General features: G+C 38.1%; 1 protein-coding gene across 1 annotated transcript in view; it reads right to left on the reverse strand.

The window, feature by feature from the left end:
• The window catches only part of AAGAB (alpha and gamma adaptin binding protein), an 81,644-nt gene that overhangs the window by 35,188 nt on the left and 19,682 nt on the right, over positions 1-26,774 (reverse strand). The window contains exons 2-5 of the mRNA XM_065871987.1: positions 18,819-19,009; positions 18,586-18,682; positions 18,147-18,236; positions 7,981-8,064 (exon numbers count right to left, since the gene is read on the reverse strand). Of these exons, the coding sequence (XP_065728059.1) occupies positions 7,981-8,064; positions 18,147-18,236; positions 18,586-18,682; positions 18,819-19,009 (462 nt within the window). The remainder of the gene's footprint in view (positions 1-7,980; positions 8,065-18,146; positions 18,237-18,585; positions 18,683-18,818; positions 19,010-26,774) is intronic.

Raw genomic sequence — 26,774 nt, forward strand, 5'->3', positions numbered from 1 at the left:
CCAAGCCCTGGGGCAGCTGGTGATGCTTTGAGGAATTCTGATGGAAAGATCCTCCAGACAAGTGGTCCTAGAAGCTGCTAGGGCCTTACCTGAAAATTTCCCAACCCATGCTAGCTGACCACGAGCAGCAAGGCTCCTGGCTGGCTTGCCAAAAATTGTTACCAAGTCCAAGTTCATACTGCTCACTGCATGACAAATCAATAAATCGAGAGGTAAGTTGTTGGGGCAAAGAATAACAACTTTTTCAGAAAGTCAGCAGACAGAGAAGGTGGTGGACTACTGTCCCAAACAACCATCTTCTGTATCATTAACTTTTAAGGGAAATATTAGGGGCAAAAAATTTTTAGGGTATCCTATTGCCAGGTAAGTTGTTCAGACTTGTAATAAGCAAAGAATTGAGCTGGCCATTCAATCAGGAAGTCCCATTTAGGAAACACGTCCACTTTATCTTGGTGGAAGGCAGGAAGGAAGCTACTCATTTCTAAGTTTTTAATTACTAGAATTTCAGATTAAGTATTTGACTTTTGAAGGCCAAGTGGCCAATCAACTGCAAAGAAATAAAACCCTAGTCAAGTCTGTATGTTTTCAGAGATATTTGCTGTAACAAATAAATTTTCATAGTCCTTACTAGAATTGGAACTGTTTTCTCAAACTGAGCACTTTTTAAATGGATTTTTTTTTAAAGAGTTTCAAACTAATATTTTTCTGAATCCAAAATTAAAGACCGGTATGGCATAACCTCAATGTTCCGTTACTGCTTGATAAATACTAAATACATAATCCATATTTGAAAATAATAAACTGAGATTATATAACTAGCAATGTAATAATCCCAAAGAATCAACTGCAATTATAGTAATTTTTCTAATAAAAACAACAACAGAAAAACTAGTCATTAGTGTCCTAAAACTGAGAGGTGACACCACTGTCCACATTTCCGTTTCACATTCAGTATGGTATTTACTATATTACATATTATCAATTTCTGCCACAGGAGTCCATTTCTAATTTATTTCCTCCCTCTGTACATATTTTGAAAATTTTTAATGCTTTTTTCATTGATTGCCATAATCATATGATTTTTCTCCCTGTAACCTGTTCATGTGAGAATTTAAATAGATTTTTCTTATATTAAAGAATGTTAGGTCCTTGGAATAACTCAACTAGGTCATATTATATTCTTTTTATGTATTTCTGGGTTAAGGTTGCTCATATATTGATTAAAATCATGGCATCTATGCTCATAAAAGAGATGGCCTATAATAATTTTATTTACTGGTACTGTCTTTAGAAATTTGGATCATTTTAACCTAGTCTTAGAATGAATTAGGTATGCTACCTCTCTTACTATTCTCTAAAATCTTATGTAGAAATCTTTTATTAAATAATTGAATTTCCAGTAGAAAAACAAAAAAGAACACTTCTAATATCTTTCTTTACTTTGTCAACCAACTTTCTGTTTTTAAATTTTTTTGGTTTAAAAAGCTTTGAGTGGTAATAGCTGCACAATAATGTGAATGTATTTAATGCCTCTGAACTGTATACTTAAAAATGGTTAAAATGGTAAATCTTACGCTACGTATATTTAACCACAATTTTTTAAAAGTAAGAGAAAAGTAAAAGGAGAGAAAGAGGAAAAGGGGGGAAATGAAAGAGAAAAAGTAGAAAAGATGGATACCCCAAAATAAATAAATGAGTCTGAGCACCTGCTGGCAGACAACATTCAAGAACAGCCTGCTGAGAGGCAGGCACAGTTCACTTAAACCACCAGCAAAGCAAGGCTCTGCAGAGAGCACAGGAGGTAGGGCAATCCTGGAACAGTAATATGACCCCCACCATATATTCATACAGAGCTCTGTCTCTAATCTAAGATGTGGGGCCACACAAGGATGTCCTCCACACTTCCTAATACTTGGGTTGCATCCAAATGTCACTGTATTTCCATATCTACGATTCCTTCTAGAGAGAAGATAGTTAATTTTCCTTCATACCATGTAGGTCAAGATCATTTAAACATGGAATTAAGCTAGTGGCAATATTTTGGGATTTGGTTAACAGCAAACCAATGTATCACCACTGTAGAGGAAAAGATAAAGCAAAGATGCTTCAAGGTAAAGAACCATGAAAAATCCAGTGTGCCTCTTTGCTTTGCAGTTCTCTTAAAGAATATTGTTTAGTGTCTAAGAGCATTTTTTTTCAGAAAATACCTTTGACCATAATTCCGAAGTAATAAAGTATGTTCAGTCCAGCTTCTAAACTTATAGCTATAAATGTAAATTACAAGACAATACTTTACTGTATAAACTTGGGCGACAGATTTTTCAAAAAGTGATTGAAGCCAAGTAAGCTCTCCTGAAAATATTTCTCATAAATACAGTAAGCACCACTGAATATAATTTTATTCCAAATTGATCCAGTTTATGTACCATACCTTAAATGTATTTTTATAGTGAAGACGGTCTACAGCAATGCCTCATCATGATAAATTCTCAACAATGATTTGCTGAATGAATGAATGAATGGGAAGAACCAAGCCTCAAATGGAGTTTCTTTTGGTAACAGGGAGATGACAACATGGGTTAAAATCTATTTTTCCTAGACCCATCATGGCCTTAACCTGACTGCTACTGCAACAGAATAAAATCTAATATCCTTGCAATTCACCATAAGAGATACATTAGATTCCCCCTAGAAAGAATAAAGTGAGAAGGAGGAAAGAGGGAAAGGGGAGGAAGTAATACCTTTCTAAGCCAGAAGGAAATTCACCAATGATGATATGGGTTAGATCAGATCTCAGGCAAGCTTAAGGGCCCCATCTCACTTTACACTCAAGCATCAATGGAAAATTGAGATGAAATATTCTTCTTCTATAAAACCGATCTTCCACTTGGCCCTTTATCTCAGGGAAGATGGGCTAAGCTCACTTAAACATGATTTTTCTCATTCCTTTCTGCAGTGCTTCACCTAGCATAACATACTTGTTGAGGCAGCCAAGTGCTACAAAAGAGACAAACACTACACAGGCAGCAATTCCTAAAGAAATATGTTATGGGTTGAATTACGTCCTGCCCCCACAAATTCATATGTTGAAGTTCCGACCTCTTATACCTCAGAATGTTACCTTATATGCAGATATAATTAGTTAAGATGAAGTCACGTTGGGGTAGGGTAGGCCCTTAATTCATTATGACTATTACCCTTACATAAAGAAGACATGAACAGAGACAGGCACACAGGGAGAATGCCATGTGAAGATTGGAGTTATGCTACTATAAACCAAAGAACTACCAGAAACTAGAAGAGAGACCTGGGACAGATACCTCCCTAACACCTTCACAGGGGACATAGCCCTGCTGGCACCTTGATTTTGGACCTCTGGCATCTAGTACTGTGAGACAATAAATACCTGTTGTTCTAAGCCTCCAGTTGGTTGTACTTTGTTACTGCAGCCTCGAGGAAACTAATACAGACAATAAGAGGCTAATGTGCACCAACTAAACTGACCCCCTTCAGACTGCACTTCAGATCCAGCTTCTCACCCCATGGCTACTGCCACCACATTAGCCCAGGCCCCAGTTTTGAGCTGTAGCCACTGTTGCCTGGTCTCCTGACTTCAGGCTCTACCTGCACGTGCTTCAATTGCCAAACCCACCATGACAATAACCTTTCAAAAATGCCAACTTCTTTGCATCACTCTCTTGTTAAGAAATCTCGGACTGGGGCTTCCCTGGTGGCGCAGTGGTTGAGAGTCCGCCTGCCGATGCAGGGGACACGGGTTCGTGCCCCAGTCTGGGAAGATCCCACATGCCGCGGAGTGGCTGGGCCCATGAGCCATGGCCGCTGGGCCTGTGCGTCCGGAGCCTGTGCTTCGCAGCAGGAGAGGCCACAACAGTGAGAGGCTCGCGTACCGCAAAAAAAAAAAAAAAAAAAAAAAAAGAAATCTCGGATTGGTTCAAGATGGCAGCATAGAAGGATGTGCACTCACTCCCTCTTGCGAGAACACCGGAATCACAACTAACTGCTGAACAATCATTGAAAGGAAGACACTGGAACTCACCAAAAAAGATACCCCACATGCAAAGACAAAGGAGAAGACGCAATGAGACGGTAGGAGAGCTGCAATGAGATGGCAGGAGGGGAGCAATCACAAATCAAATCCCATCACTGCTGCGTGGGTGACTCACAAACTGGAGAACAATTAAACCACAGAAGTCCACCCACTGGAGTGAAGGTTCTGAGCCCCATGTCAGGCTTCCCAACCTGGGGGTCCAGCAATGGGAGGAGGAATTCCCAGGATTGAAGGATAGCAGGATTTGACTGCAGGTCTTTGACAAGACTGGGGGAAACAGAGACTCCACTCTTGAAGGGCACACACAAAGTAGTGTGCTCATCAGAACCCAGGGGGAAGGAGCAGTGACCCCACAGGAGACTGAACCAGACCTACCTGCAAGCACTGGAGGGTCTCCTGCAGAGGTGGGGGTCAGCTGTGGCTCACTGCAGGGACGACACTGGCAGTAGAAGTTCTGGGAAGTATTCCTCGGTGTGAGCCCTTCTGGAGTCTGCCATTAGCCCACCAAAGAGCCTGCAGCTCCAGTGCTGGGTCGTCTCAGGCCAAACAACCAACAGGGAGGGAACTCAGTCCCACCCATCAGCAGACAAGCAGATTAAAGTTTTACTGAGCTCTGCCCACCAGAGCAACACCCAGCTCTACCCACCACCAGTCCCTCCCATCAGGAAGTTTGCACAAGCCTCTTAGATAGCCTCATCCACCAGAGGGTAGACAGCAGAAGCAAGAACTACAATCCTGCAGCCTGTGGAATGAAAACCACATTCACAGAAAGACAGACAAAATGAAAAGGCAGAGGACAATGTACCAGATGAAGGAAACCCCAGAAAAACAACTAAATGAAGTGGAGATAGGCAACCTACCAGAAAAAGAATTCAGAATAATTATAGTGAAGATGATCCAGGACCTCGGAAAAAGAATGGAGGCAAAGATTGAGAAGATGCAAGAAATGTTTAACAAAGGCCTAGAAGAATTAAAGAACAAACACCTAGAAGAATTAAAGAATAAACAGAGATGAACAATACACTAACTGAAATGAAAAATACACTAGAAGGAATCAATAGCAGAATAACTGAAGCAGAACAGACAAATGACCTGGAAGACAGAATGGTGGAATCCACTGCCACAGAACGGAATAAAGAAAATATAATGAAAAGAAATGAAGACAGCCTAAGAGACCTCTGGGACAACACTGAACATACCAACATTCACATTATAGGGGTCCCAGAAGGAGAAGAGAAAGAGAAAGAGAAAGGAGCTGAGAAAATATTTGAAGAGATTATAGTTGAAAACTTACATAACATGGGAAAGGAAATAGCCACCCATGTCCAGGAAGTGCAGAGTCCCAGGCAGGATATATCCAAGGAGAAACATGCTAAGACACACAGTAATCAAACTGACAAAAATTAAAAACAAAGAAAAATTATTAAAAGCAACAAGGGAAAAACAACAAATAACATACAAGGGAACTCCCATAAGGTTAACAACTGATTTCTCAGAAGAAACTCTAAAAGCCACAGGGAGTGGCACAATATATTTAAAGTGATGAAAGGGAAGAACCTATAACCAAGATTACCCAGCAAGGATCTCATTCAGATTCAACAGAGAAATCAAATGGTTTACACACAAGCCAAAGCTAAGAGAATTCAGCACCACCAAACCAGCTATACAACAAAGGTGAAAGGAACTTCTCTAAGTGAGAAACACAAGAGAAGAAAAGGACCTACAAAAACAAACCCAAAACAATTAAGAATATGGTAATAGGAACATACATATTGATAATTACCTTTAATGTGGATGGATTAAATGCTCCAACCAAAACACACAGGCTTGCTGAATGGATACAAAAACAAAACCCATATATATGCTGTCTACAAGAGACCTACTTCAGACCTAGGGACACATACAGACTGAAAGTGAGGGGATGGAAAAAGATATTCCATGCAAAAGGAAATGAAAAGAAAGCTGGAGCAGCAATACTCATATCAGACAAAACAGACTTTAAAATAAAGAATGTAACAAGAAACAAGGAAGGACGCTACATAATGATCAAGGGATCAATCCAAGAAGATATAACAATTATAAATATATATGCACCCAACATAGGAGCACCTCAATACATAAGGCAAATGCTAACAGCTATGAAAGAGGAAATTGACAGTAACACAATAATAGTGGGCGACTTTTACACCTCACTTACACCAACGGACAGATCATCCAGACAGAAAATTAATAAGGAAACATAAGCCTTAAATGACACAATAGACCAAATGGATTTAATTGATATTTATAGGATATTCCATCTGAAAACAGCAGATTACACTTTCTTCTCAAGTGCACACAGAACATTCTCCAGGACAGATCACATCCTGGGTCACAAATCAAGCCTCAGTAAATTTAAGAAAGGTGAAATCATGTCATCTTTTTCAACCACAACACTATGAGATTAGAAATAAATTACAGGGAAAAAAACATAAGAAACACAAACACATGGAGGCTAAACAATACATTACTAAATAACCAAGAGATCACTGAAGAAATCAGAGAAAATCAAAAACTACCTAGAGACAAAAAGGGGCTTCCCTGGTGGCACAGTGGTTGAGAGTCCGCCTGCTGATGCAGGGGACGCGGGTTCGTGCCCCGGTCCAGGAAGATCCCACATGCCGTGGAGCGGCTGGGCCCATGAGCCGTGGCCGCTGAGCCTGCGCGTCTGGAGCCTGTGCTCCGCAACGGGAGAGGCCACAACAGCGAGAGGCCCGCGTACCGCAAAAAAAAAAGACACATGCACCCCAATGTTCACTGCAGCACTATTTACAATAACCAGGTCATGAAAGCAACCTAAACACCCATCAACAGAAGAATGGATAAAGAAGATGTGGTACATACTATGCAATGGAATATTACTCAGCCATAAAAAGGAACGAAATCGGGTCATTTGTAGAGATGTGGATGGACCTAGAGACTATCATACAGAGTGAAGTAAGTCAGAAAGCGAAAAACAAATATTGTATATTAACACATATATGTGGAATCTAGAAAAATGGTACAGATGAAGCGGTTTACAAGGCAGAAATAGAGATACAGATGTAGAGAACACATGTATGGATGGACACCAAGGGGGAAAGCAGGGAGGGAGGGATGAATTGGGAGATTAGGATTGACCTATATACACTAATATGTATAAAATAGATAACTAGTAAGAACCTGCTATATAAAAAATAAAAGAAATCTCTAATGACTCACCGCTTCCTATAAGAAAAAGCCCAGATTCTCCTGCCTCGAATACAGACAGACCTCTGTCTCCTAAGCTGTCTCCAACTGCTAGGTGAGAGACTCCTAGTGACCCTAGAACATACAACCCTTATTCTTGATGCCATGCTTCCTCTACTGTTTGCCACTCTCCCACTTCACCAATCCAAATCTAGACCATCCTGTGAAGACGACTGCCAAGACCCACTTTTGCCTTGAAACTCTCTCTCTGTACTCAAGCCCACAGTAAAGGCCACATCTCTGGCCTCTCTGCCTTTGCTACTTGCATCAGTCATTCTGTGCTCATCAAAGACTGCCTTGCACAGTTATGTAGCATTTTAAAAGTGTACACTTTGATTCCTCAGCTGGACTATGAGCTCCTTAAGGCTAGGATTCATGTTTTACAATTTTGAGGGTATTTCTCAAAGCCAAAGACAATGCCAGGCATATTATAGGCAAGTTCTAAATTCTTGTTAACTATTAAACATATATCTTAAATTCTTAGAAATGTTTCTTTTGGCTCTCTCTTCAACTGGGGACTTAAAATTGAACAAATCCACAGATTTCATATAATCCTAATGCTTCCACATATAATCAAATAATTTAAAACTTACAAGGAACAGGAGGAAAAAGCTCCTCAGGACTTTCAGTCCCAAGTTACTTACCATTCTTCATCACTACATTGGACCAGACATTGGCATTCAAGGCTTGAACAATTCGCTTTACTCCTGTAGATTCTGGGAAGTCATCTAATCAGGGAGGAAAAATATATATATTTATACATGCACTTATACATACACATATATATATACACACTCATCCCTAAATATTCATGAAGGAATAGCTCCAGGACTCCCCTCCCCACTGTGGATACCAAAATCTGCAGATGCTCAAGTCCCTTATATAAAATAGCATAGTATTCGTATATAATCTACCCACATTGTCCCATTTTTTTTTCCTCCCATTTACTTTAAATCTCTTAAATACTTAAAATACCAAATACTATGTAAATTTTTCGGAATTTTTCTTCCAAATATTTTCAGTCTGCTGTTGGTTGAATCCATGGAAGCAGAACCCTTGGATACAGAGGGCTGACCATATATGTATATACAGCCCACAGCCACATTTTTAAACAACTGTGGCTTAATTATCTTGCTCATTTAGTTGTTACTTCACATTGTAACAAGGAAAAAAAGGGAAAAAATTAAGGAAATACAAAGCTTAGAGCTCCTGTTAAGAATATTCTAGAAACTGGAGAGTGATCAAGATGGCGGAGGAGTAAGATGTGGAGCTCACCTCCTTCAACAAATACATCAAAAATATATCTACAGGGGCTTCCCTGGTGGCGCAGTGGTTGAGAGTCCACCTGCTGATGCAGGGGACGTGGGTTCATGCCCCGGTCCAGGAAGATCCCACATGCCGCGGAGCGGCTGGGCCCGTGAGCCATGGCCGCTGAGCCTGCGCGTTCGGAGCCTATGCTCCACAACAGGAGAGGCCACAACAGTGAGAGGCCCGCGTACCGCAAAAAAAAAAAAAAGTAGTTAAAAAAATATATATATATACAGGTGGAACGATTCTCACAGAACATCTACTGAACACTGGCAGAAGACCTCAGACTTCTGAAAGGGCAAGAAAATCTCCATGTTACCGCGTAGGACAAAAGCAAAAGAAAAAAAAAGAGAGAGAGAGAAAGGAATCAGGACAGGACCTGCACCCCTGGGAGGGAGCTATGAAAGAGGAAAGGTTCCCACACCCTAGGAAGTCCCCTCACTGGCAGGGAGATCAGTCAGGAGAGAGGGGGAACTTCGGCGCCTTGGAGGAAAGTGCAGCAACTAGCTGCAGAAGGCAAAATGGAGGAAGACCTACACAGTCAGTATGGCTGCCCTGCACTCCCCAGCCTGAGACATGCATCCGTTGGTGCAGGCGGGGGCTGGGTGCTGGAGCTTTGGAGGTCAGACCCAGGGAGAGGACTGGGGTTGGCTGCACAGAGATAGCCTGAAGGAGCTGGAGTGTGGTATGGCCACAACCAAGGGTGTACATGGAAGATGCCTGGTCCCCGCCACAGAGGTAAGGTGCCACTGTTGGGGGGCATGCAAGGAGAGGGGAGGACCGCTTTAGGAGCCTCTTTCCCCATGCGCATGGTATCACGTGACAGGACACAGCCTACACGAGCTCTCAGGGCAGGCACGAGCCGCCGCAGGCACTGAGAGATGCAGGAGCAGGCGCCAATTGCTGCCCCCACCATTGTGGGATCCAGAAGCACACAGGAGCCGCTGCCGTGTGCCCTGGGAGTGGGCACCAGCCAGTGCGGCCATTGCAGGCTGTTATCCCCTTGGTAGGGAGCGCACAAGAGCTGCAGCATCTGCACACCCCCTACCAAGGGGATAACAGCCAGCACATGCAGAGGAAAGACGCAGAAGGCATCCATATGAAAAGCAGCCCTTGCACCAAATACATTAAACCCACACAAGCTACACAGGGATGCTCCTGCATATAAATAGCCTTCCAAGATCACAGTAGATAACTGTCTTTCCTAAACTCACAGAGTAAGAGAAATACACATAAAATGAAGAAGCAGAGAAACCACTCCCAGTTAAAAGACCAAGAGAATCCCCCTAAAAAAACAATGAAACAGACCTCTCCAGTGTAACAGACACCGAGTCCAAAAAGGAGGTAATGAAAATACCAAAGGAATTAAGAAAGGCTACCAAAAGAAATGCAGATTACTGTAAAAAGAAACTAGAAACTATAAGGAGGAGCCAAGAAAAATCAGAAAATTCATTTCCCAAGATTAAAGCTGAGCTAAAGGCAATGACTAGCAGAATGAATAATACAAGAGAACGAGTAAGTGATCTGGAAGATGAAATAATGAAAATCACCCAATCAGAACAGGAGACAGAAAGCAAAATGAAAACAATAAAAAAGACCCACGGGATAATATAAAGCGTGGCACTCTACACATAACAGGGATTCCAGAAGGAGAAGAAAGAGAAACGGAGATTGAAAAGGTATTTGAAGAAATTATGCCTGAAAATTTCCCAAACCTAAAAAAGGAAACAGTTATCCAGATACAGGAAGCACAGAAGGTCAGGAACAAAATGAACCCTAACAGACCTACACCAAGACATATTACAATCGAAATGGCAAAAATTAAACATAAAGAGAGGATTCTAAAGGCATCAAGAGAAAAACAAAGAGTTAATTACAAGGGAACCCCCATAAGGCTATCAGCTGATTTCTCTATAGAAGCACCACAGGCCAGAAGGGAGTAGAAAAACATATTTAAAATCTTGAAAGGGAAAATTCTGCAATCTACAATGCTCTACCCAGCAAAATTATCATTTAGAATAGGAAAGATAAAGAATTTCTCAGAGAAGCAAAAACTAAAATAATACAGCACTACTAAACCTAACCTAAAAGAAATATTCAGAGGTCTCCTCTAATTTGAAAAGAAGCAAGAAGATATAGGAAAGAGGAAATCACAACTGGAAAGTAAATCACTTAAATAAGCCAGTATACAGATGGAAAAAATATTTTTTTAATCAATTTGCGAAAGAAATGATAAACGCAAGGAAGAGCAAAAGGATAAACATAAAGATCTAAAAGAGGACATCAAAATCATAAGATGTGGGAGAAGAGAGTAAGAAAATGTAGATTCTTTTTTTTTAGAATGCATTTGAGCCTATATGACTGTCAGTCTAAAGCAAGCAGATATAGTAAGGAGTTAACATACTTGAAAAACAGGGTAACCATAAATCAAAAACATACAATAGATTCGCCAAAATCAAAAAGAAGAGAACACAAGCATAAAATAAAAGAAAATCATCAAACCACAAAATGAAAAACAAGAAAAAGAAAGGGACAAAGAAGAAACACAGCATCAACTGGAAAACACGGTTTAAAATGGCAATAAATATATATTTATCAATAATTACCTTAAATGTCAATGGACTAAATGCTCCAATCAAAAGACAGAGTGGCAGACTGGATAAAAAAACAAGAAAGTAGGATATGCTGCCTACAAGGCACCCACTTTAGGGCAAAGGACACACACAGATTGAAAGTGAGGGTATGGAAAAAAGACATATCATGCAAACGGAAATGACAAGAAAGTGAGGGTCACAATACTCACGTCAGACAAAATAGACTTTAAAACAAAGGCCATAAAGAAAGATAAAGACACTATATAATGACAAAAGGATCAATAAAAGGAGAGGATTTTACACTCATCAACAAATATGTACCTAATATAGGAAAACCCAAATACATAAAACAAATACTAACAGACATAAAAGGAAAAATTGACAGGAATACAATAATAGTAGGCAACTTTAACACCCCACTCACATCAATGGACAGATCTTCTAGACAAAATCAATAAGGCAACAGATATCCTAAATTATACAATAGAACAGTTAAGACTTAATTGATATTTTCAGGACATCATATTCAAAAAACCCAGAATACACATTCTTTTCAAGTACACATGTAATATTCTCTAGGACTGATGACATACTAGGGCACAAAACAATAGAGCCAGATTCACCACAAAGAAAAGAGAACCCAAATAAACAAAATAAGAAATGAAAAAGGAGAAATATCAACCAAGACCGCAAAAATACAAACAACCATAAGAGAATATTATGAACATTTATATGCCAACAAATTCAACAACCTAGAAGAAATGAACAAGTTTCTAGAAACATACAGCCCATCAAAATTTAATCAAGAATATAACAGATAATTTAAAACGACCTATCATTAGAAGTGAAATTGAATCTGTAATTAAAAGAAAAAAAAAAAAACTCCCTACAAACAAAAATCCAGGACCAGATGGCTTCACAGGTGAATTCTACCAAACATACAAAGAACTTTTACCAATCCTCAAATTCTTCCAAAAGACTGAAGAGGAGGGAACACTCCCGAAGACATTCTATGAAGTCACTATCACCCTGATACCAAAACCAAAGATACCACCAAAAAAGAAAATTACAGGCCAGTATCTTTGAGGAATATAGAAGCAAAAATTCTCAACAAAGTATTAGCACACTGAATCCAACAAAATATACAAAAGATCATACACCATGACCAAGTGGGATTCATCCTAAATTCATAAGGATGGTTCAACATATGCAAATCAATCAATGTGATACACCACATCAACAAAAGAAGAGACAAAAACCACATGATCATCTCAATAGATGCAGAAAAACCACCTGACAAAATCAACGTCCATTAATGATAAAAACTCTTACCAAAGTGGGTATAAAGGGAACATATCTCAACACAATAAAAGTTACTTATGACAAACCCACAGCCAATATACTCAATGATGAAAAGCTGAAATCCTTCTCTCTAAAATCTGGAACAAGAATGCCCAGTCTCACCACTTCTATTCAACATAATATTGGAAGTCCTGGCCACAGCAATCAGATACAAAAAGAAAATGTATCCAAATTGGAAGGGAAGAGGTAAAACTGTCACTATATGCAGATGACATGAAACTATATATAGCAAGCCCTAAGAACACCACACAAAAACTACTAGATATAATAAATGAATTCAGCAAGGTAGCAGGATACAAGATTAACATTCAGAAATCAGTTGCATTCTTTTACACTAACAATGAAATATCAGAACGGGATTGTAAAAAACAAATTCCTTTTAAGGGCTTCCCTGGTAGCGCACTGGTTGAGAGTCTGACTGCGATGCAGGGGACACAGATTCGTGCCCTGGTCTGGGAAGATCCCACATGCCGCGGAGCGGCTAGGCCCGTGAGCCACGGCCACTGAGCATGCACATCTGGAGCCTGTGCTCTGCAACGGGAGAGGCCACAACAGTGAGAGGCCCGCATACTGCAAAAAAAAAAAAAAAAAAAATTGCACCCCCCCCCCAAAAAAAAAATGGAATACCTAGGAATAAATCTTATCAAGGAGGTGAAAGACTTATATGCTGAGAACTATAAAACATTAATAAAGGAAATAAAAGAGGATTCAAAGCAATGGAAAGATATCCCATGCTCTTGGATAAATTAATATTGTTAACATGGCAATACTACCCAAAGCAATTTACAGATTTAATGTGATCCCTATCAAATTACCCATGACATTTTCCACAGAACTAGAATAAATAATCCAAAATCTTATTATGGAACCATAAAAGACCCATAATTGCTACAGCAATCCTGAGGAAAAACAACAAAGCAGGAGGCATAACTCTCCCAGACTTCAGAAAATACTAAAAAGCTATAGTAATCAAAACAGTGTGGTATTGGTACAAAAATAGGCATACGGATCAATGAAACAGAGTAGAGAGGACAGAAATAAACCCACACAACTACAGTCAATTAATCTTTGATAAAGAAGGCAAGAATATACAATGGAGAAAAGACATTCGCTTCAGCAAGTAGTACTGGAACAGTTGGACAGCTGCATGCAAATCAATGAAGTTAAAACACACCCTCACACCATACACAAAAATAAACTCAAAATGACTTAAAGACTTAAATATAAGACATGACACCATAAAACTCCTAGAAGAGAACATAGGCAAAACATTCTGACATAAATTGTACCAATGTTTTCTTAAGTCAGTCTCCCAAGGCAATAGAAATAAAAACAAAATTAATCAAACTTACAAGCTTTTGCACAGCAAAGGAAACAATTAAAAAAATGAAAAGACAACCTACAGAATGGGAGAAAATATTTGCAAATGATGCAAGAGACAAGGGCTTAATCTCCAAAATATATAAACAGTTTGTACAACTCAACAACAAAAAAACAAACAACCCAATCGAAAATGAGCAGAAGATCTAAAGAGACATTTCTCCAAAGAAGACATACAGATGGCCAGTAGGCACATGAAAAGATGCTCAACGTCACCAATTATTAGAGAAATGCAAATCAAAACTACAATGAGGTATCACCTCACACCAGTCAGAATGGCCATTAAAAAGTCTACAAATAACAAATGCTGGAGAGGATATGGAGAAAAGGGAAACCTCCTACACTGCTGGTGGGAATGTAAGTTGGTACAGCTACTATGGAAAACAGTATGCAGGTCCTTCAGAAAACTAAAAATAGAATTACTACATGATCCAGCAATCCCACTCCTGGGAATATACCTGGACAAAACTATAATTCAAAAAGATACATGCACCCCTATGTTCACAGCAGCACTGTTCACAATAGCCAAAACATGGAAACAACCTACATGTCCATCAACAGATGAATGGATAAAGAGGATGTGGTACATATATACAATGGAATACCACTCAGACAAAAAAGAACTAAATAATGCCATTTGCAGCAACATGGATGCAACTAGAGATTATCATACTAAATGAAGTAAATCAGAAAGAGAAAGACAAATACTATATGATATCATTTACATGTGGAATCTAAAATATGGCAGAGATTTCCCTGGTGGTGCAATGGTTAAGAATCTGCCTGCCAATGCAGAGGACATGGGTTCGAGCCCTGGTCTGGGAAGATCCCACATGCCACAGAGCAACTAAGCCTGTGCACCACAACTACTGAGCCTGTGCTCTAGAGCCCACAAGCCATAACTACTGAAGCCCACGCTCCACAACTACTGAAGCCCACATGCCTAGAGCCTATACTCCACAACAAGAGAAGCCACCACAATGAGAAGCCCATGCACCACAATGAAGAGTAGTCCCCACTTGCCACAGCTAGAGAAAGCCCATGCGCAGCAATGAAGACCCAACACAGCCAAAAAATAATAATAATAATTTATAAAAATAAAAAAATTTTAAAAATAAAATATGGCACAAATTAACCTATCTACAAAACAGAAACTGACTCAGAGAGAACAGACTTGTGGTTGACAAAGGGGCACAGGGGTAGGGGAGGTATGGACTGGGAGTTTGGGGTTAGTAGATGCAAACCATTACTATAGAATGAACAAACAACAAGGTGCTACTGTATAGCACAGGGAACTATATTCAATATCCTGAGATATTTTCCAAAATGGAAAAGAATATAAAAAAGAATGTATATATATATATGTATATATACATGTATAACTGAATCACTTTGCTGTACAGCAGAAATTAACACATTGTAAATCAACTATACTTCAATTTTAAAAAAGAATATTCTAGAAACTAAAACAATTAAATAAATACACAGTATAAAAGGTTTATACAATAAAGTCAACCCCATTACCTCATGAATGGAATCCACTCATATTCCCCTGAAAATGTTAGTTTCCATCAATTACGCAACTTATTTTAATTAGTTTAGTATGGGTACTATTTTGCTTCTGGACTTTAATTGATACTACTCAAAATGACAGGGCAGTAATCCCAGTTAGTATACCAATAATAAGGTGGTATTCTTAGCTACAATGTACCAATAGATATGAGTGTGTGCAAAGGAAATGGAAATCCTTCAGCTAATGAGCATTGTGAGACTGCATATGGAAAATAACAGCAGAAATAGTTTTCATGGGGTTTAAAGAGAAAAGTCTCCTAAGAGTTTATGGAACACAGTCCATATAGAACCTGTCTCTAGTGGCCTGGCCCAATCCTGGGTGGTTTAAAAGGAAGAGCACAGAATTAGAAGTCAGAAGATCTGAATGTGAACCCAGGCTCTATAACTTATTAGCTATTCGATTAAGGGCAAATCACTCATGCTATTCTTAAAGTAAAGTAGGGATGACACCACCAGGTACACCTCTCCCATAGAAAAGATGCACTGGAACTAATAATTTACTGGTGTAACCTTCCCCTCTAGACTAAAAACTCTTTGAAGGCAGGACTCATGTCTCACTGAGTTCTCACTCACTACTCATTCTCACTACCTAAACTAACATGGTGCCTGAAAGACACAGTAACTCACGAACTGATGACTCATTTAAAGAATACCACTCTAGCAACCTAACAGAAATATGGGAAGGGTTAAACTAAAAATACTCTACAAAGATGAGTTTATCACCATCAGTGTTTAAATGAAGAAATAAAAGCTATGTTTATCTTAACTATGAATGATTCAATTCTTGAAAGAATAACTAATACTTCAGATGATATAACCAGGAACCAAAAATATGATCTGAAATAAAGAGCTAGAATCAGTAAGTTGAATTTAATACAAAGAAGCATAAAGTCTCATACTGATGTTTGAATAACATGTGCCAATAAAGGATGAGGGTATATGGCTTGGGAACAGTTTGCATTAAAACATTCTAGGAAGGTTTTAGTTAACTTACATAAAGACGATATGTTGAAATCTATTTTAAGGTTAAGCTGGATTAGGAAATTCCATGGCACTCCAGTGGTAAGGACTCCACAATCTCACTGCCATGGGCCCCAGTTTGGTCCCTTGTCGGGAAACTAAGATCCCACAAGCTGTGCAGCATGGCCAAAAAAGAAAAAAGAGTCTTATATACAAGACACAAAATCATAATAAAGGAACAAGATAGAATAAAATAAAAGATTAAGCTGAATTAATACAAGAACACTCCTCAGACAGGGGCAAGGAGAAGCACAGTGGTATAAAGGAGCAGAGATTCCAAAATAAAAACAGATAAAATAAATGACTCAAATGTTGACCCTCAAGGACAATGGGAAGAACAGAACATTCTAATGCCAGAAGTAAGCAATCACACACATGCTCACATACACGAAACAGGCACAAGTTTAAGGAGTCCTAGAAAAACATGGAAGAGAAACTATACTTATTAATTTTCAATATTCTTAAAAATGTACAGCAAGAAAAATCAGCCTTTTTCTTTCATTTTTGTCCTCTTCTTCTCAGGCAGGGCTTTATTCCTTAAGGTAACAACAGTTACAAAACTTCTAAATAAACCAGGATATAGAAAAGTGTTTCTTAATTTCTTTTTAAAAAAAAATACAGGTTTCACGTAATAATTACTTTTAGCCTCTCTATGCACTTTAATTCATGTTGGCTGCCCTACTTAGAACGTCTTTTACAACAACTGGCATCTTGCTACCAGTCCTCTAACTCTAAGTCCAGTACCTTCTCCATTTCCTCCCCATGGAGCTGCTGACATGTGAGATTTCACATACCAATGTGTTCTCTGAACTTCTGAAGATAAATAACCTCTTCCGTCTCTGAAACACCATAGCACCGATATACATATTTTTATAATACTTATGATGTTCCACTTGGTAATTCAATTGTTTGTATACCTGTTTCATCTCTTATACCAGATTATAAGGTTTTGGTGGGCCAAAACCCATCTTATCTTGGTAGATTCCACAGCAGCTAGCATAGCTCTACTTGGAAGAAAAGATGAGAAGAGGAATGGGGGAAGGGGGAAAAAGAGGCAGAATGAATAGAAGGTCCAAAGTATAGTAGAAGACAGGTAAGTGCAGAGTTACCCCGGGGGTGCGCATTCTGGGTCTATTTGTGGGTTCAAATATCCAAAAGACATACAAATAGTATTGACATGTCCCCTAGGGTTCCTGGGAATTCAACCTCAGGTTACTAGGAATTCAAAATAAGAAACATAAACTTTAACTATTTATGAATATAGATCAAACCCTCCTTTTTTTGGCAGCAGAGAAAGGATAAGAGACTGGGAAAATGACTAAGATTTAAGGTAGAAATCTCTACCTTTACCCATAAGAAAAACAAACATTTCCAAAGTCCTAAAATGGGTGGTAAAACCAAATAAATGGATTATTCAATTACCAGACCGCATCAATGGATTCTGCACAAATCTTTTCAAAGAGCTAGTGAAAAATGTGTTTTGAATATCACTTTGATTCTTCTTCCCTGAATTAAAATAATCGCTCATATCTGAATCCAAATGTCATGCTTTCGCCTGACACATAAATACTTACCATCCTCCTCAGGCAACTCTTCTGGACTAAGTTCTACTAATTCAAAGCCATGTTTGATACACCACTCTTGAGCCTTCTGTCGGTTTACACCTAAAATAACATGCAAAAGATTCTTTATAAGCAAAAATAAAATAAAACATGAATATTGCTGCAATACTCTCCACAATCTCAAAGTGTTACCTTTAATGTCAATGTTATTCTAAAGACGTACTAAATAAATATAAGGAAAATGATTTCTCAAACCCCAAGTGTCTGTTCTTAAAAAATAAAACGTAAATATCGCAAGATTCCAAAGAGAAATAGCTGAAAATATTTTTGTAAGGTAATAAAATCACACAAGATATACTGTTCTAAGTTAAGGAAACCAATGTATTGTTTACCAAGGAATGGCAAGTGTAACAACGTATGTACCACCTACAATCCCACTGGAGTGCCTTACCATTTTCAGACACTCTATCGCAAACCAAGATCATCACCTCAGGTAACCATGCTTCTGCCAGTGGAAGCCAGGAGGAAACACTATCAAGACCAGATTTCTAGAGGGAGGAGAAAGAAACATAGAAACAAAAACAGAAAAAGAGACATTAAGAGAACTCACAGAAAATGCAAGGTTAAAAAAAACAAAGCACAAAATAATTTCTTATTCAAGGTCCATGGAAAACAAAATCTTACTTGCGTGCTGTCAAAGTAAACCACAAATGCTTGAACAGACTCTGCAATCTCTGCAGTGACGAGAAATTTGTTTGGCACCACACATAGATTGATATCTGCTGAATAGTATTTATTATCAATGGTCCAGGGATAAAACCTCACGGCATCGTTGGCAGTCACTTCCACAATAAGATCTTCTGTTCCAAGGATATCTAAATAAATGACACAATATTACCATGGAAAGTACAAAACCAATATACAATGGTCAATTTTCTCAATAAGATACCAGATTAATAATTCTCTTTATGCAAGGATTTCAAAGGGCCTCTGATTTATTAGGATAGTTTCCTTCTCTGATCATTTGATTATAAAAGTAATGGTGACATAATTTAATTCAATTAATTGGCTTTTTTCTTTAAGAACATAAAAACTATTGTGACTAGATTACATAGTAGTAGAGAACAAAACAGTCATCTAAGCAAACACCCAGTAAAGAGCAAGCAGAAGAGAAAGAAAAACAGCTACATGTATTGCTTACATACTTTATGGAAGCTGGAAGACTGTGAGAATAGTCAAGAATTTGTAACTATTTTGTACTTACTGCAAACTAAAAGGAAGATAGCAGCAAAGCTAAACCAGTAAGAAAACAGTTACACACAGTCCCTGGGCCAAATGCTGACACATTAATTCAACTAATGAAATAAAAGAATGCATACTGACAAATGACCCCATTCCATTTATATATATTTAGCCTTCTTCAGATTCTTTGAAAGCCAACTCAAATTCTTGTTGACAAAGACATTCTGGCAAATTTTAATATAGAAAGCCAAGCAAATTAAATGATTTAGGAAAGAACCAAATCTTTCAGAAATCCATGTGCAACATGGGTATAACTAGTGAAATTCTTAACAGTAAATTACCAAGTCAATGATGGACAAATATAGATGTGGTCATGGAACCAGTGGAGCATTTTGCTTCCATAATGTAATACAATATTTAGAACTTGAAGAGACATCAGAAATTGTTCTAACCCGAACTCCTATCTCTCACACCCATAACCATAACCTCCGTTTTACACAGATGTGGAAAATTAGCTTAGAGAAGTAAAATGACAGGCCACTAACTGGGTTATAATAAGAATATACAGCCAAATGGCCACAAACTCCTTTTTAATGCATACTAAGATGAACATATAGAATATTCCTCACGAAAAAGAACAGAGCAGGAGGCATAACCCTCCTAGACTTCAGACAACACTACAAAAGTACAGTAATCAAAACAGCATGGTACTGGCACAAAACAGACATGGATCAATGAAACAGAATAGAGAGCACAGAAATAAACCCACACAACTACGATCAATTAATCTTTGACAAAGAAGGCAAGAATATACAATGGAGAAAAGACATTCACTTCAGCAAGTAGTACTGGGAAAGTTGGACAGCTGCATGCAAATCAATGAAGTTAAAACACACCCTCACACCGTACACAGAAATAAACTCAAAATGGCTAAAAGACTTAAATATAAGACATGACACCATAAAACTCCTGGAAGAGAACATAGGCAAAACATTCTCTGACATAAATTGTACCAATATTTTCTTAGATCAGTCTCCCAAGGGAATAGATATAAAAGCAAAAATAAACAAACAGACCTAATCAAACTTACAAGCTTTTGCAGAGCAAAGAAAACCATAAGCAGAACAAAAAACCTGTAGACTGGGAGAAAATATTTGCAAATCACATGACTGACAAAGGCTTAATTTCCCAAATACACAAACAGCTCATACAACTCAATAACAAAAAAACAACCCAATCATAAAATGGGCAGAAGACCTAAACAGACATTTCTCCAAAGAAGACATACAGATGGCCAGTAGGCACATGAAAAGATGCTCAACATCGCCATTTATAAGAAATATGCAAATCAGAACTATAATGAAGTACCACCTCACACCAGTCAGAAAGGCCACCATTAAAATGTCCACAAATTACAAATACTGAGAGGGTGTGGAGAAAAGGGAACATTCTTACACTGTTGGTAGGAATGTAAGTTTGTGCAGCCACTGTGGAAAACAGTATGGAGGTTCCTCAGAAAACTAAAAATAGAATTACTATATAATCCAGCAATTCCACTCCTAGGCATATATCTGGACAACACTATAATTTGAAAAGATACATGCATCCCTATGTTCATAGCAGCAGTAGTCACAATAGCCAAGACATGGAAACAACCTAAATGTCCATCAACAGATGAATGGATAAAGAAGATGTGGTACATATACAAAATGGAATACTATTCAACCATTTTTTTAAAATGAAGTAATTGCCATTTGCAGCAACATGGATACAACTAGAGATTATCTACTAAGTGAAGTAACTCAGAAAGGGAAAGACGAATACCATATGAAGATCACCTTCCTCCCCACAAATACATCAGAAATACAACTACATGGGGAACAACTCCTACAGAGCATCTACTGAATGCTGGCAGAAGACCTCAGACTTCCCGAAAGGCAAGAAACTCCCCACGTACCTGGATATATATTTTTTTCTCCTTTTTCTCTTTTTGTGAGTGTGTATGTGTATGCGTCTTTGTGTGATTTTGTCTGTATAGCTTTACTTTTACCGTTTGTCCTAGGGTTCTATCTTTTTTTTTTTTTAATATAGTTTTTAGCACTTGTTTTCACTGGTGGATTGTTTTCTGGTTTGGTTGCTCTCTTCTTTCTTTCTTTTTTACTACTTTTGAATTTTTTTATTTTTAATAATTATTTTTTTAAAAAACTATTTTATCTTATTTTTTTTCTTTCTTTCTTTTTTTCTCCCTTTTCATCTGAGCCATGTGGCTGACAGGGTCTTGGTGCTCTGGCTGGCTGTCAGGCCTGTGTCTCTGATGTGGGAGAACCAAGTTTAGGACATTGGCCCACCAGAGACCTCCCGGATCCATATAATATCAAATGGCAAAAGCTCTCCCGAAGATCTCCATCTCAACGCTAAGACCCAGCTCCACTCAACGACCAGCAAGTTACAGTGCTGGACACCCTATGCCAAACAACTAGCAAGACAGGAACACAACCCCATTCATTAGCAGAGAGGCTGCCTAAAGTCATAATAAGGCCACAGACACCCCAAAACACACCACTGGACACAGTCCTGCCCACCAGAAAGACAAGATCGAATGTCATCCACCAGAAAACAGGCACTAGTCCCCTCCACCAGGAAGCCTACACAACCCACTGAACCAACCTTAGCCACTGGGGGTAGACACCAAAAACAACAGGAACCAAGAACCTGTGGCCTGCAAAAAGGAGACCCCAAACACAGTAAGTTAAGCAAAATGAGAAGAAAACGAAGCACACAGCAGACGAAGAAGCAAGGTAAAAAGCCACCAGACCAAACAAATGAAGAGGAAACAGGCAGTCCACCTGAAAAAGAATTCAGAGTAATTATAGTAAAGATGATCCAAAATCTTGGAAATAGAATGGAGAAAACACAATAAATGTTTAACAAGGTCCAAGAAGAACTAAAGAGCAAACAAACATGATGAGCATCACAATCAATGAAATTAAAAATGCTCTAGAAAGAATCAATAGCAGAATAACTGAGACAGAAGATGAATAAGTGACCTGGAAGATAAAATAGTGGAAATAACTACTGCAGAGCAGAATAAAGAAAAAAGAATGAAAAGAATTGAGGACAGTTTTAGAGACCTCTGGGACAACATTAAATGCAACAACATTCGATTTATAGGGGTCCCAGAAGAAGAAAAAAAGAAAGGGACTGAGAAAATATTTTAAGAGCTTACAGTTGAAAATTTCCAATATAGGAAAGGAAATAGTCAAGTCCAGGAAGCACAGAGTCCCACACAGGATAAATCCAAGGAGAAACATGCCAAGACACATATTAATCAAACTATAAAAAATTAAATACAAAGAAAAAATATTAAAAGCAACAAGGGGAAAACAACAACTAACATAAAACGGAATCCCCATAAGGTTAACAGTTGATCTTTCAGCAGAAACTCTGCAAGCCACAAGGGAGCGGCATGACATATTTAAAGCGATGAAAGGGAAAAACCTACAACCAAGATGACTCTACCCAGCAAGAATCTTATTCAGATTCGACGGAGAAATTAAAACCTTTACAGACAAACAAAAGCTAACAGAATTCAGCACCACCAAAACAGCTTTACAACAAATGCTAAAGGAACTTCTCTAGGCAGGAAACACAAGAGAAGGAAAAGACCTATAATAACAAACCCAAAACAATTAAGAGAATGGTAGTATGAACATACATATCGATAATTACTTTAAATGTAAATGGATTAAATGCTCCAACCGAAAGACATAGACTGGCTGAATGCATACAAAAACAAGACCCATATATATGCTCTCTACAAGAGACCCACTTCAGACCTAGGGACACATACAGACTGAAAGTGAAGGGATGGAAAAAGATATTCCATGCAAATGGAAATCAAAAGAAAGCTGGAGTAGCATTCTCATTTGAGACAAAATAGACTTTAAAGGACACTACATAATGATCAAGTGATCAATCCAAGAAGAAGATATAAAAATTGTAAATATTTATGCATCAAACATAGGAGCACCTCAATAGATAAGGCAAATGCTAACAGCCATAAAAGGGGAAATCAACAGTAACACAGTCACAGTAGGGGACTTTAACACCCACTTTCACCAATGGACAGATCATCCAAAATGAAAATAAATAAGGAAACACAAGCTTTAAATGACACATTAAACAAGATGGACTTAATTGACATTTATAGGACATTCCATCCAAAAACAAAAGAATACACTTTCTTCTCAAGTGCTCATGGAACATTCTCCAAGATAGATCATTTCAGATCACAAATCAAGCCTTGGTATATATAAGAAAATTAAAATCGTATGAAGTATCTTTTCTGACCACAATACTATGAGACTGGACATCAATTACAGGAAAACATCTGCAAAAAATAAAAACACATGCAGGCTAAACAATATACTACTAAATAACCAAGAGATCACTGAGGAAATCAAAAAGTACCTAGAAACAAATGACAATGAAAACGCGATGACCCAAAACTTATGGAATGCATCAAAATCAGTTCTAAGAGGGAAGTTTATAGCAATACAATCCTACTTCAAGAAACAAGAAACACCTCAAATAAACAACCTAACCTTATACCTAAAGCAATGAGAGAAAGAAGAAATAAACCCCAAAGTTAGCAGAAGGAAAGAAATCATAATGAGCAGATCAGAAATAAATGAAAAAGAAATGAGGAAACAATAGCAAAGACCAATAAAACTAAAAGCTGGTTCTTTGAGAAGACAAACAAAACTGATAAATCACTAGCCAGACTCATCAAGAAAAAAAGGGAGAAGACTCAAATCAACAGAATTAGAAATTAAAAAGGAGAAGTAACAACTGACACTGCAGAAATAGAAACGATCATGAGAGATTACTACAAGCAACTGTAAGCCAATAAAATGGACAACCTGGAAGAAATGGACAAATTCTTAGAAAGGCACAACCTTCTGAGACTGAACCAGGAAGAAATAGAAAATATAAACAGACCAATAACAAGCACTGAAATTGAAACTGTGATTAAAAATCTTCCAACAAACAGAAGTCCAGGACCAGATGGCTTCACAGGCGAATTCTATCAAATGTTTATAGAGAAGAGCTAACACCTATCCTTCTCAAACTCTTCCAAAATATAGCAGAGGGAGAAACACTCCACAACTCATTCTACGTGGCCACCCTCACCCTGATACCAAAACCAGACAAAGATGTCACAAAAAAAGAAAACTACAGGCTAACATCACTGATGAACATAGATGCAAAAATCCTCGACAAAATACTAGCAAACAGAATCCAATAGCTCATTAAAAGGATCATACACCATGATCAAGTGGGGTTTATCCAAGGTATGCAAGGATTCTTCAATATATGCAAATCAATCAATGTGACAAATCACATTAACAAATTGAAGGAGAAAAACCATATGATGATCTCAATAGATGCAGAAAGAGCTTTCGACAAAATTCAACACCCATTTATGATAAAAACCTTCCAGAAAGTAGGCAGAGAGGGAACTTACCACAACATAATAAAGGCCATATATGACAAACCCACACCAAACATTGTTCTCAATGGTGAAAAACTGAAACCATTTTCACTAAGATCAGGAACAAGACAAGGTGGTCCACTCTCACCACTATTATTCAACATAGTGTTGGAAGTTTTAGGCACAGCAATCAGAAAAGAAAAAGGAATCCAAATTGGAAAAGAAGTAAGCCGTCACTGTTTGCAGATGACACGATACTATACATGAAGAATCCTAAAGATGCTACCACAAAAGTACTAGAGCTAATCAATGAATTTGGTAAAGTTGCAGAATACAAAATTAATGCACAGAAATCTCCTGCATTCCTATACACTAATGATGAAAAATCTGAAAGAAAAATTAAGGAAACACTCGCATTTACCGTTGCAACAAAAAGAATAAAATACATAGGAATAAACCTACCTAAGGAGACAAAACACCTGTATGCAGAAAACTATAAGACACTGATGAAAGAAATTAAAGATGATGCAAACATATGGAGAGATATACCATGTTCTTGAATTGGAAGAATCAACATTGTGAAAGTGACTATACTACCCAAAGCAATCTACAGATTCAATGCAATCCCTATCAAACTACCAATGGCATTTTTCACAGAACTAGAACAAAAAATTTCACAATATGTATGGAAACACAAAAGACCCCGAAGAGCCAAAGCAATCTTGAGAAAGAAAAATGGGGCTGTAGGAATAAGGCTCCCAGACTTCAGATTATACTACAAAGCTACAGTAATCAAGATGGTATGGTACTGGCACAAAAATAGAAATATAGATCAATGGAACAAGATAGAAAGCACAGAGATAAACCCACGCACATATGGTTCAACTTATTTCTGATAAAGAAGGCAAGAATATACAATGGAAAAAAGACAGCCTTTTCAATAGGTGGTGTTGGGAATACTGGACAGCTACATGTAAAAGAATGAAATTAGAACACTCCCTAACACCATATACAAAAATAAACTCAAAATGGATTAAAGACTTAAAAGTAAGGCCACGCACTATAAAACTCTTAGAGGAAAACATAGGCAGAACACTCTATGACATAAATCACAGCAAGACACTTTTTAACCCACCTCCTAGAGAAATGGAAATAAAAACAAGAATAAACAAATGGGACCTAATGAAACTTAAAAGCTTTTGCACAGCAAAGGAAACCATAAAGAAGACGAAAAGACAACCTTCAGAATGGGAGAAAATATTTGCCAATGAAGCAACTCACAAAGGATTAATCTCCACAATTTACAAGCAGCTCAAGCAGCTCAGTATCAAAAAAACAAACAACCCAATCCAAAAATGGCAGAAGACCTAAACAGACATTTCTCCAAAGAAAATATAAAGATTGCCAACAAACACATGAAACAATCTTTGACATCACTCATCATTAGAGAAATGCAAATTAAAACTACAATGACACGTTAATGAGTACTCCCGAGAACTACTGCCACCACTGTCTTTGTCCGCGCAGTGAACCACAGCCACCCCCACCTCTGCAAGAGACCCTCCAATACTAGCAGGAGGTGGGTCAAAAAAGATCTTGCTGAGTCACTCCCATGAGAAAACTTGCACAATCCTCTTAGATAGCCTCATCCACCAGAGGGCAGACCGCAGAAGCAAGAAGAACTACAATGCTACAGCCTGTGGAACAAACACCACATTCACAGAAAGACAAGGTGAAAAGTCAGAGGACTATGTACCAGATGAAGGAACAAGATAAAACCCCAGAAGAACAACTAAATGAAGTGGAGATAGGCAACCTTCCAGAAAAAGAATTCAGATTAATGATAGTAAAGATGATCCAAGACCTCGGGAAAAGAATGGAGGCAAAGATCAAGAAGATGCAAG

This window comes from Phocoena phocoena, chromosome 2 (genome assembly GCF_963924675.1).
Source record: "Phocoena phocoena chromosome 2, mPhoPho1.1, whole genome shotgun sequence".
NCBI classification, from domain to species: domain Eukaryota; kingdom Metazoa; phylum Chordata; class Mammalia; order Artiodactyla; family Phocoenidae; genus Phocoena; species Phocoena phocoena.